Below are 13,965 nucleotides of genomic sequence, written 5' to 3' on the forward strand. Positions count from 1 at the left end.
TCAATTTTTATGTGTAATGCATAAAAGCATTAGTTATTGACTTAAACATTTACAAAACATTAAATGAATAGCTTTGGGGCAATAAATTTTTACTTCTGAGTCTCTGAAATGGATTACATAAAACCTCATTGACTGAACATGTAATATGCTCAATATCACTTTTCCCAGAATGAATTAGTAATGTTAAATGAAGATTTATTGACTGTACTTCCAATATTTCAGCAGAATCAAATTGCCATCATCAGGAAACAAAATATAATAAGATGTACATTCCTGAATAGTGCCCCTTAGTAGTCTAAATTGGATGTCCTTGACTTTTAAGCTGAAGTACGGAGGATGAGAACTTTCCAAATTTGGGGCAGTTTCATGCAACCAAATTTGTTAAGATCGGGGTAGTTTCTTAAGGCTGAAGCAGATTCAAGAAAAAGATGCAAGATTCAATAATATTGCAGACCTGACAAATAACAGATTAATTTATTTATCTGAGAAGGTAATAAGAATGTATGTATATCGTGTTGTAGTAGTAGTATCATGGTATTTTATCTTAGTGGGTACATATTACGAAATAAATGTGATAATTTTACATATTGATCTTTATATCCAGTTATATTTTTTCTTTTAAAGAAAAAAAAAAAAAAATTGACAGCCTCTGCCTGATAAAAGCCTAAAAGCATCTTGCCATAGATGTGATCTCTACCCTAACCATGTGAGAATTATCAGAACTGTTCAAAACTTTTGCTAATTGTGATCATTTACATTTTGTTATACATGAAACCTTTACTTTGTTATACATAGTATTTAGTGACTTCATCCTTTGTTTTCTCAGTAAAATTAAGAATTAAAAAAAGATCAACTCATTATTTAGTCACTTTAAGTATATTTGTTTTTTTCCTCTTATTTTATTTATTCATAATGTTTATGTTACTTCTTGAATTTTCCAGGTTCTGTCAAGAGCCAGCATCAGTATATCCATATGAATGGCCAGATGATATCACAAAATGGCCGGTAAGAATGTTACTGATTGCAAAATTATTTTTGAAATATAATAAGTCTAGAATTATTAAAATATTATCATCAGCCCTTCACCAGAATCTGTCTAGGAAGACAGTAACACAAACTTACAATTTATCCAGATTCATATATTATTATTATTTATATATATATTTAGAGCATGTGTAACCACTACCAACAATTTGTTAGAATTTGGTTTTGTGTGTGTGTATGAATGGGAAATTGGAGAGAGAGATCAGAGGAAAATCATCCCCACAACTGTACTTCAAGGACCACTAACTTGGCACTGGTTATGTAGGCTGCATATGAACCATATATTGAGCAACAGTGACAAAATGTGTAACATGAAATTAACAACCTATGTATAGTTTGGGTTATATATAGTAACTCAAGTTATCCTCTCTTATGTTCTCTCATCTATTTTTATTTTACATATATACAAACACAATAACATCCGATATGTTCAACACACTCCTCAATTTAAAGTCATAAATCTTAAATTGCCCCTCCCCCCCTCATCAATTATCTGTTCGTTTTTAAAGTTGCATAAATTTGTGTATTTCTTCTAGCCCACTTCTTCATCTTATTATGCAGACTCAGTTGTTTCTTAATCTTCTCTGAAAAAAAACATAAATAAAAAATAGAAAAGATATATAAAATTAATAATAAAAGTATAAGTGGAGATGAGGGGATGGGGATCCTTAGTCCATCCATAGTACTAATGCACTGTCAGTTTGCAAAAACCTTTTGTTTGTGGGAGTCACATAAAAAAAAAAAAAAAAAAAAAAAAAAAAAAAAAACATTATCCTAATGGTAATTTGCTACAAGTGGTCAATGGTTCTTGATGCTCAGATATAGTAATCTGAGAGGTGACCGTATCATCATAAGGTAGTCTTTCTCTTCAACAAGTCATCACATTATCCAATGTGATGACTTACTCATCTTAGCAGTGTGTGTGTGGCCCTAAACTTTCTGTCTACTAATACAACCTGATCCTGATTCTCTAGCATCATTGATCACCTGTAGAAAATTACCATTAATATAATACTTTGCTTTTTTATGTGACTGACACCCACAAAAGGTTTTTGTAAACCTTTAGTACATTATCATCATGGGTGAACTGAGGATTTTTTTTCTATTTTTATTAATTTTACATATATTTTTTGTATTTTGGATTTTTATATATATTTATTTTACGTAGTCTGGAAACCCTGCTATATATGTCAAACATGGAACTTTTTCAAGCCACCACTTCAGGCCTCCAGTAAGCTGGGCAGTGAAATTCATCTCCCACCTAAAAACTTTCACAAACATCCATGCCTACAGTAGGACTTGAACCTACAGCTTTTTGGTTGGGTAGCAGATATGCTGACTATTCAACCACCTGGGCCAACAAAGTTAAGTAGTAGAGTATGATTTACTTGACCTGCAATGTCTTCAGTCCAAAATACATAACATTGCAATCCTTTCTTTTAGTGTTACACGGTGATCAGCATTCATTTAAAAATTTATGGAATTTACAACCATGTCAAAAAAAACCTTTTTGTTATCCAGACGTTTCGCTCTTCATATCAAGATCATCATCTGGAGCATACATAAATATTCAAGACAAGTTGAGTTACATTATTAACTGTAAGCTAGAGAAACAATGATTTGATCACATGTTATTCTACTAGCATAACCTTTAGTGGAAAATATATATTTATAAATTACATCAAGCTAAATTCTATTTATGATGACAGGATTAAACACATTCTTTCTTACAGATGGTTTTCTTTCAGAAACAATGATGTCCTATTTTTAGTATTACAATTGTTATTTAAGATACTGGATTTTCTACAGTCCTGTTTATAGTTGTTCTTAGTGAGGAAGGTTCCGTGAATCAGATATATGCCTTCCATATGTTTGGGATTTTAAGACCATTGCACTTAGCAAAACTGAAATTATATTCATTAGCATTTGCACATAGAACCAGTTTGTCCGAATCATCTTGCAAGTATTCTCTGTCAAAAATGTCCCCTATTAGTAATTTTCTTCAGTCAGCAATATTATTCTTTGACTACTTCCCATGCACTTCTGATTCTTCTTACCATGCAGTTTATCATGCCAAAGTATGGCTTCCAGCTGCTTCTCAGTCTATTATGATACCTGCCTTAATGTTCAATATCCTTTTTTTTTTTTTTAAAATTCTGAACTGCGATTTGTGTGATTCACATTTGGGAGGTAGTAAATCACATTTCATGGGGTTTGCAACCTCCCAAGTCAAAACCATATAATTACTCTCTCCAGTTGGAGGCAAAATGGATACCTCATTTATATACAGATTCTTATATGCTATTGCTTGATCCAGTATTCTTGTCCCTCCATTTCCCTTCATCACATGCTGGTTAAGATAATTATCCCTCAGAAACTATAAATCCCATATCCTTTGTTTTGCATGCTTTATCTTCACTCCAGTCTATGTCCCCATAGTTGCAATCTCCCACAACAGTAATTCTACTTGTATCCATGAGGTTTATCACTATCCACTTCACAGTCCTCTTCAGACAAGTGTAGTCTATAGCAGCATTCAACTATGTATTTTTTCCTGTTAACCTCTGCCTTGCATCGGACAGCCACAAACCTCATTGTCTGTATTACTATAATTGTTCAGGATATCTGCTCTAGTTGAATTTAATCCCTCTGAAGTCATTAGCAATATTCCCCTTTTGTGCTTTTCAGTCATGTCTTTCCTGAATACAACTCATCACATTCTATTTCTATAAGGATATCTTCTTATGTTTGCTTGGTTTTAATGCCAGTCATTTTTGGTTCAATATTATTGCCATTATTCCTGATGCTTGTGGCATAACTGAAAAGAACACTGTTAGAGAAGTTTTATTTCCACTTCCCTGGAAATAAAACTTCTCTAATGAATTTGTTGGTAGCCACCCATGATCAAATAACTTGACAGTGAATGAGATGTTTTAAGAAGAAAAACAGTGTAAATTATGCCAGAAAAAAATTTTTTTTTGAATGTATTTAGAATGAGGCCAAAAATTCATTTGCTATTTATCTCTGTTTACTAACCTCTGGCAAGTAGATTTCTGGACCCCTATGTGCAAATATAGCTTTTCCTTTGTCTTAGAGTATACTTCATTTGATCTTGCTCAGGTTTAGTTCTGCTTTGGATGTATTTTCATTGTAATGTCCAGTTATTCCAGAACTGTGTCACATCTCACTATATTACATTAGAATCAAAAAAGGAAGAGGAAGATCTACTGAAAAACATTTTTTCAGCTTTATTATCTAACACTGATAATAAAGCAGATAAAAATAACACTTGGAGTGAAACATTTAACTTAATTAAAGAATTGCAGTTAATGACATTCATGTGCAAAAGATTAAATGCATTTCTCCTCTGTTAAAAACTAAAATGGGAGGTATCTTGTTATTTCTTTCATGAAATGCTTTTTTACCTAGGGATATGGATGGTTTAGGTTAAGATGTACAAAACCAACTTCACCGAAACATGTAGAAAGGCTTACGTGTTCGTCGTACATGTTGATTAATTTTAACAGTATAGATGAGAACAAACTGATAAAAAAATGACTGTTTATTAACTTATTGCTGATATTTCGCCGGTATTCTGTCCATCATCTTCAGAGCACAAAAATATGTTCACTGAGGTGGATATCCACAGTTCTTCCTGTCTGTCCCTAGTAAGCTTGATCACACAAACAGATCACTTCATAGACTCCTAGATGTGATAAAGAAGAGATTCTAGCTTTGGGTGAACGGATGAGAGTTGCCAATTTGACATATGGTTTAAATATGGTGCGTAGCTGTGTTTCTTAAGCACTCTAGATATCTTTTCAGATGTGCCTTGAATGTATGGGATGGTGACAGTCTTGCTGTAGTCTTCTGTGGTAGACAGTGGGAGGGATTTCTGGGGAGCAATTAGTATTTTGTCTATCTTATGGGGATTATAGCCATTGGCTAAGAAGGTGTGATGTAAATGAGTGAGTTCAGCAGTGAGAGCATTGTCATTGGAACAAATTGCTCTAGCTCTGTGGGTTAGTGTTTTTAGGATACCATACTGTTGAGATGGGTGATGGTGTGATTGTTTGTGCAAATATCTCCCTATATGCGTGGGTTTTCTATAAACTGAAAATGATAAGGAACTATCTAGAAGATGTTTGATTAGTGTATCAGGAAGGGCAGACAGTCATTAGCTTCTAGTTCTACTGTAAAGTGAATTTTTGGGTGTTGGCTATTTAAATGTGCTAAGAATGTGTCCAATGTGTCTGGGCCATGTGGCCAAATAGCCAGCACATCTTCAAACACTTTGAGAGTGGCTGTGTTGATAGCGAGCTTTTTCAAGTGTTCTGTGTAGATGTCAGTCGGTCGGGGGGGGGGGACATTCTTGTCCTATTTAGTTGTTAGTATATTTTCTCTTTCCATGTAAAATAATCTGCATGTATTGTGAATTTAAAAAGGTCAAATATATCAGGGAGAAATTGTGCAACATTTTTTAGATGTCCAGAAAAAATTAGAGATTTAGGAAAATGGTTATATTTCCATTTGTTAATTATGCTTTGTAATGAATTATTGGGCAATCCAAAACATTCTTAAAACACGTCCCCTTTACTGAGAGACACTGACAGTTATACAACATTTAAAAGTTTACTGATATCAGAATTTTTGAATGTGGAAGAATTATGGCCTAACATTTGGAAAATTTATCAGTGCATTCAAGGTAATAGGAAATCTGTTTCAGAGTATTACCACAGGCTTTGCAGCATTGCTGATAAATTTAATGTTTCAACTCATGACAGATATTTTGTAAAATAGTTACTATTTCATCAGTTTAGACATGGCCTTAAAGATAACTTGAAAAATACAGCAAATATAGAGGTTAAAAATCTTGAACAATGTTTTCAGCTTGTTAAGGAAAAGGAGGAGAGACCTAGAGGTATATTTCATTCCACAAACACTGAACAGGTAAACTCTTTTCAGTATAATGGAACTTATTCTCCTAACACAGTGGCTACAGATAAAATGAGAGAAGAGAAGTTTCAAAAATTAAAAGGTGCTAAGAAAAGGAAACAGTCTAAGGAAATTTCTGTGAATTTACCTGAAGATGTTCCAGAATCTGAGTACAAGGTACAATCACAGGATTTGGGGAAAACGAGGAACTAAAAACATTTCTTAGTGAAGAAAAAGAAAACAAAAGAGACCATTTGTGAAAGGACAAGAACTTCTGTTTAACCCTTTCTTTTAAGTATTTACCACTTGATCAATTGGCTGGCCTTTTTAAAAAGATGCAGAGACAATAATCTTATTCCCATCTGCATCAGGCTAAAAAAGAAATTTACGTCCACTAAGGCACTCCGTATTTATGACTGCACAGAAAAAGCAATGCTCAGAGAACAGATTCAAACAGCCCACCAAAACCTAGCTACAACACAAAATCTGGTTTCAAAATTGCAATCCGAACTATCTAACTATATTAATCCAGACATTCTACAAGTACTTCAAAGAATTACTGACAATTCGGCCAAATATACCCTGGAAAAGAATAAAGAAAAACTCGAGACCAAATTCCACAGTTTGAAACAACGGCAAAATATCGTGGCCAATCAGAAGACCCCCTCCCCGATAAACACCAACAATGAACAACAAACAAGGGAGACAAGGAGCGACCAACCACCAGCAAGCAAGAACCATGTGACCAACCCATCAAGCCACACCCTGAACAACGGCGAACTTACGCTACTGAATAAAGGACTTAACTACTACGCAATAGCACCTAAAAAGATAAACAAATTGGATTTTATCTACCACATAGAAAAAGGCATCAGGTCCCTACCTAACAATATAGCAGGTAAAATATGACTAGAAACTAGTAATGTCCTGAACACTAAGAAAATCGTACAGAACAACCTCACAAAAACAGAACTAGCAGTAATCAAGTCATTAAAAGCCAAACAAAACATAATAATAACGAAATCGGATAAAGCCAATGCCACTGTCGTCCTTGATAGGTCAACATATGTACTTTAAATGAATCAACTAGTAGCTGATAATAACACATATAAGCTGGTAAATTATAACCCAACAAAAAGGATAAAGGATAAAACAGAGAAACTACTCAAGTCCGTCACTTCTTGGCCACCAGACACGGTTAAAAAACTCAAACCCCACTATGCCCGCCCCCCAGAATATATGGGGTCCCGAAAATACACAAACAAAATGTGCCCCTTCGACCAATTGTGAAAGGAATAAAACAGTCCCAATTACCACTTAACCAAGAAATTAGCGGCAACACTCAAGGAGTTGGTAGGTCATTCCCCCTCCTACATAAAAAAACACACAACATTTTATAAAAAAATTAAAAACATAACGCTCGACAAAGACGACTTATTAGTCAGTTTCGACGTTTCTGCCCTTTTCACTAATGTCCCCATCAACGACACAATTCTCCTACTACAGAACAAATTTCCGCCCGACATTACGGCCCTCTTTGCCCACGTTCTACAATCCGGTTACTTTGTGCGACAAACGCTAAACACATTCCTTAGCCACTTGAACAAACAACACGAACGCATACAATTTACCATCGAAATCAAAAATCAAAATTCGCTCCCGTTCCTAGACACACTAGTCACACATATTCATTCAGGCAGTCTATCCTTCACGGTCTGCCGAAAACAGACACACACTGGCCAATACATACATGCTAATTCATACCACCACCCATCACAAAAATATGGAGTCATTAACACCCTTAAAAACAGAGCTACAACAATTTGCTCTAACCAGCAAGCCCTGAAACAAGAACTAAAAATCATCAGCGACACATTCATAAATAATGGCTATAACAAAAATACTATTAATAAAATACTCCATAAAACAACAACAAAAATGAATCTTGATTACAGTAAAACCATAGCCATCCCATACATTAAAGGGTTATCAGAAAAAATCAACAGAATCCTACAACATTATAACCTCAATGCCACCTTTAAACCACCCACTAAACTTAAAACCATATTCAACTCCTCTAAGGATCCTCTCCTCCCATTAGCACATCCTGGAGTCTATTGCATCTGCTGCACCTGTAACTTACCGTACATTGGTTAAACAGGACAGACAATCCCTATACGCAAGGAAGAACACATTAAATATAACCATTATGGTGAAGCAGGCCTCTCAGACCACGTGCTCAACACCTTACACCAAATCAACTGGAAAAGCACCCGCTCTTTGCACCACACAAAAACCTGGTATGAAAGGAAATTTAAGGAAACCTGCGAAATATCCTGATAAACCACCTAAATATCAACAACAAAGATGGCATGAAAATTCCAAAGGATCTGGATGGTGTTACACCCTGATACCTTAAGAATGTAGAATTCCCAGCTATCATGGTGTAACATGAAGAGAAAATAAAATAAAACCCCTGTATAAAAGCTAATAGATGAATTATTTAGAAGAAAGAAAAATATTCTTGCATCCAAATAAAATATATATATAAAAAAAAAGTGTTTTTTGAACTAAATAATAAAATAAGGAATGTATTACAGTTGTGATATAAAAAAATTAGCTATGTAAGACAGAAAGGATTAGTCATAAGAAATTGTATGTGAGAGGCTAGAGATTAAAATATCAGGTAAATTCTTAAAAATTTGGAAGGGGGGTTAATTTAGAGGCTAGCAAAAATAAAAAACAATAGACTATCACTCAGGATCAATTCCCGGATTTGAGACATCGTTATGGGCTCGCCGACCAAAGGATGTTTGGCAGAAAAACGCCACTCTAATTGGTCGGTGAAGTCGAATCAAGTAAGGGGTGTAGAAAAGAAATTAAAGAAGGTGCCGTTAGGAGTCAAGGTATAAAAGGGTTAAAAAAAACCCCAAAGGGGCTTTTTTTTCCCGGATATTTTCTTCACGAGTTCCTTCATATAGGTTTCACATGGTTTTCCTGAGTGGCGGGATTGGATTTAATCTCCGCCATCACAACAAGGAAACAAAAGTGAGCGGGATCTCGACTCCGTATTTCCTTTGGTAAGAAACGAGGAATGCCATTTAGCCAAAGGTATTGTCTAAGTGTTTCATCGTCCAGTGAAAAGAAAATCTGTAAAGAAGTCGGTGTCCACGTGATGAGTTTCACAGTCATTGTATAGATGATTCAAAGTGTGTCCTTAATTCAAGAATGAAAGGTTAAGATCGCGTAAGCACTGTTTATTGCCAAAAGAACTAAGGAGTGACAGATTATAGGAGAGATCATACCAGGATAGTACAATCAGAAAATAGTAGAGACCAATATAGAAAACTCAAGAGAAAAAGGTACTGATAAAATCTCATGTTAACTGAAAATCGTCTGTAATTGTTATCATTATTCTATTACTGAACTGTTGAAGAGACTAAGGAAAATTATACTAGGACTTTAGTACATGACTGATTATAGTGAAAGTATGCTTGCTAATATTAATATTATATAAGTAATTCATGTGTCCTGAGAATTATGCATGTGTATTGTAACATATAGGAAAGTTTTAAATGTCAAAGTAATGTGTTAGTACAGTGAAAGGATAATTTAATCTACATAGTTTTGGATAGTTAAATAGAGTGATTTGATCACGTGTCCATGCTACAGCTTATAGTGTATATTCCGAGTAATATAGGGTTAACTAAGGTGTTAATTAGATCTAGGATTATAATGTGATTGGATGTGTTGAATTTGTCATGGCGGCATGACCGCAATACCCATATAGGATCATAGCCAAATTACTTGTGATAAGCTAATGTTATTTTGTAAATATATTCTTAGTATTGAATTGAATTATATTAGAAATTGAATTGTACCATGCTAATGAGTTTAATAAACCTTTATTCATTGATAAAACAGTTGTCTGAAATTGCTGCCCAATGCACCACTTGAAAAACGTACGAACCTAATCATGCAGGAAATAAATGTGTTAAAAAATGAGATAAAGTGTCACGACTGCAATATTGTTTCATATTCAGACATATTTTAGTAATTGCTGTTTTTTTTTTTGTATTTAATATTTCAAACTAAATGTCCCAAAAGGCACAGCATAATATAAATATTAGGGACACTAAGGGGAGAAATAACTTAAATATTTATATTTTTGGGTGATATCTCGTGCATAGATAATAGTTGAACATAGATAAGCATAATTTCACTAGATAGGATAATAATCGTAAATTGGGACACGACATAAATGGCGCAGTCGACAGGATGTAATTTAGCTAATTAAATATTAATTACAAGCTATTCACAACAAGTTGGTTTTGGGTGCAGATCAGACAACTGAGAGGTAAAAGTTTAGTTAAGTTTTGTTGAGAATTTTAGAGAGTTTATTAGTGTAAATTGAATGCAAGTATGACTGAACCCTCCAGTAATTTAGGCATGGATAACATCGAATTTTTTCTCTACATTAACCCACAGCAGGTGTTCCCACAATTTTCTGGCGAGGAGACTGATGACGTCCTAAATTTTTTTAGTTATATAGAAGAGCTTAGAAGAGTTGGAGGATGGACTGATTTTCAGTTGCTAGTCTTACTCCGAAGTAAACTGGTGGGAAAGGCTAAAGCTTTCCTGTATTCCTCCCCCATTCTCAAGGAAACCCTGGATTACTCCCGATTTAAGACAGTCCTAATTTCTGAGTTCTCAAAACTGGGAAGCTTGGGACCTAACTTATGGAAGCTCCAGAGGTGCTCTCAGAAAGAAAAGGAAAGTGTGGCTGAGTTCCATAACAGGTTACTGATGATAGCTAGTACCCTGAGTGTCCTTAGTGAAGAAAAGCCTCACTTGGACTGGGCCATTTTCCAACAATTCAGACAGGGAGTCAAACCTGAGTTAAAGGAAACGGCATTCGATAAGAGATTATCCAATTTAAGAGAATGTTATGATGCCGTAAAGGAACGTGAACAATTGCTCGGAGACCTCCGTCCCGCACATGTTCATGGGTCAATAAAAATAATCGAAGAGCAAAGGAGGGATCCAGTATGGGGGGAGATTTATGAGAAAGTTTTGAGAGGAGAGAAGTTCCATATTAAACATTCCTTCAATCACACACTATACATTGATTCGAATGGTCTCTTATTGTCTAAGCAAAGTGTCACAGGGAGACGGAAGGACAAAATCGTGGTTCCAGAAAAAATGATCCCGTGGGTACTATTCACCTTTCATGACTGATCTGGCAGGTCACCAAGGAATACATAGAACGTGGAACAGAGTTTGTGATCGTTATATATGGAAGGGGATGAAGTGGATGTAGAATTGTATGTGACTTCTTGTCATTTGTGTCAACAGAAGTCCAGCATTGTAGGTAAGGCTCCTCTCCAGTCTTTCCCTAACCCCATGCATCCTTTTCAGGCTGTAGCCATGGATATCGTGGGCCCCCTACCTATCACCAAGAAGGGAAATAGGTACATTTTAGTGGTCATAGACATGTTCTCACGATATTCAGAGGCTGTAGCAATTAAGAATCAATCTGCCCAAACAGTAGCTTATAAATTTTCAAGCTGATTATTTCTAGATATGGGACACCCCAGACACTTCTCTCTGACAAAGGCTCCAACTTCACAGCTGAAGTTATGTTACAATTGTGTAAGTTGTTAAGAGTAAAGAAATTGTTCACTACTCCTTATCATCCTCAAGGCAATGGAATCGTGGAAAGATTGAACAGGACTTTAAAGCTTACCTTGTCAAAGATATCCGATCTCCAGATCTCGAATTGGGATACCTTTCTGCCTCACACGTTATTCACGTGCAGAACCGCCATCAGAGAAGCCCCCGCAGTTATCCTCTATGGTTTTGAGCCGACATTCCCATGTGAATTCGGGATTTCCAGACATCGTTGATTATCTCAATAGCCTGATCACCGATAATAGAATTGCGTATGAGATGGTGTACGAATCCAGTGAAGCTTGCTCACAAAAGGCAAGAAATTATGCCAACAAATTGAGGATATACAAGGATCTGAATCCCAGCGATCTGGTCTTGTTAGAACAGAATTCCGTTAATAAAAAGGGGGGGGGGGTGGAAGGAGTGCGGCCAGACCATATGAAATTCAAGAAAAATTGTCCCCAGTGACATTTAAAATAAGAAAGGAAAAAGAACAAGGGAAATCTTGGGTAGTACACTCTGATAGATTAAAACTTTATAAGACGAGGTCAAAAAGGTTGGTATACCTAGGAGATTCAATGGAGAGTGTATGTAGAAGGAGAAGGACTACAAGAGGGGATAACAGTCCTCGTCAAGGAGGAAACCGCGATGTGAATTCCCCCCTCAAGAAGAAAAAAGGGTACTGATTGTCAAGGAGAGAGGGAAATGCCAGGCTCAGATCGGCAGTTCTTCAGGTTCAATCAGTTTGAACAATTCATGGGGGAAAGCATAGCAAACAAGCAAATGCTGACAAAAACGGAAAATGGGGTCTATAGGGATCAGAGTGAAGACAGAATACTAGAACAAACCCGATATAACCTTAGACCCCGACAAAATGGTAAAGTAGACCACAGGAAAGGAGTTTATCCTTTAAAGATGCATGCCTCTGATAAATGGACGTCTGATGAAAGGATCTCAACAAAGGAGGTAAGTATGAGAAGATCAAAAGGAGAGGGATACAGTCAGGATAAAGCACGTAGCAGAGCTCGGTGCATACAATTCACAAGGTATTTTTTTAACAAGCAGCAAGTTCCTGTGGGGATGAGAGGAGAAGGAGTGGAAGGTTTATCAAAAAGGGGGGGGGATCCCGTATATATGAGAGGAGGAACACTTCAAAAAAGAATCTTTTACAAAAATTTTTTTTGTAAAAGATTCTTTTTTGAAGTGTTCCTCCTCTCATATATACGTGGTGGCAGGGGTGGGATAAATTGGGACACAACAATGGCACACATTCAGCCTACCTAATATAAGATCCAGCATAAGTCAGGACTCTAGCCAATCTTCAGCTAGTATTAGAAACCATTCCATACCAACTGGCTGGAATGTACAAGTATAATCATTATGGTAATATATGTATATAGATAGATACTTGTTGTTGCGCCCAATGTATTTCTACAACCAACAGATAACACTAATAATAGGACTCTAGCGTTGATGTATAATTTTTTTTTTTTTTTTCCCACCAGAGTTTAGGCCAACAATTGTTGTAGCGGTTGGTCAGTATCTTTAACAAACCAGTTTGATTGTAGTGTAGCTTGTTTTCTGTGTATAGTTGTATGCTCCAGAAGATGACATTGACATAAAGGTCAAAACGTCAAATGTAGATTTTAGTTATATTAAACGAAAGTTTTTATTCAAACATGGTAGTTTGTCTCCATAATTTTCAAAAATGAAAATTATGGAGACAAACTCAAAAATGCAACTTCTGTTTAAGATGATATCTGATTTAACAATATCCCAAAATCCTACAGATAATCAGTCTTTCTCTTGCAAATCTAATGGTCTTGACAGGAATAAAAGATCTCAAAAGAGATATGTTCTAAGATGTTTTAGATGCAATAAACCTGGTCATTTTACTAAGACTGTTATGTTGTGGATAAACTTTGTGTTTTCAACATAAGAAATCTGAGAATATAGGAAATTTTGGAAAAAATTATTATTTCAATATCATTTTAGCGAGGACAGAAATGTCTATCTACTCGTTATACATGGGCAAAGCTAAAGGCAGATTAAACCCTGAACAGAGTTTAATGTAGCATTAGCTCTGTATTCTAATAAAGATTATCCTTTAATAGTTCTACAAGGACTTATTGAAAATGTTCCTTCTGAAATCTTACTTGACATGGGTGCAAATATTTCACTCATTTCTTATAGTTTGTTTAACAAAATTAAAATTCTAATTCCAAATGACATATCAGTTTTAAGTTATCCAATTAAGCTGAAGGGTATATTTGAATCAGAAATTTCAGCTGATAAGCAAATAAATGCTTTTTATTT

General features: G+C 35.4%; 1 protein-coding gene across 1 annotated transcript in view; it reads left to right on the forward strand.

The window, feature by feature from the left end:
* Positions 1-13,965, forward strand: part of rho-5 (rhomboid-5) — a 464,881-nt gene that overhangs the window by 345,531 nt on the left and 105,385 nt on the right. The window contains exon 13 of the mRNA XM_090404834.1: positions 942-1,005. Coding sequence (XP_090260960.1) covers positions 942-1,005 — 64 coding nt within the window. The remainder of the gene's footprint in view (positions 1-941; positions 1,006-13,965) is intronic.

This window comes from Typopeltis vanoorti, chromosome 15 (assembly GCF_054136105.1).
Source record: "Typopeltis vanoorti isolate ZY-2024b chromosome 15, IOZ_Tvanoo_1.0, whole genome shotgun sequence".
Taxonomy (NCBI): Eukaryota; Metazoa; Arthropoda; class Arachnida; order Uropygi; family Thelyphonidae; genus Typopeltis; species Typopeltis vanoorti.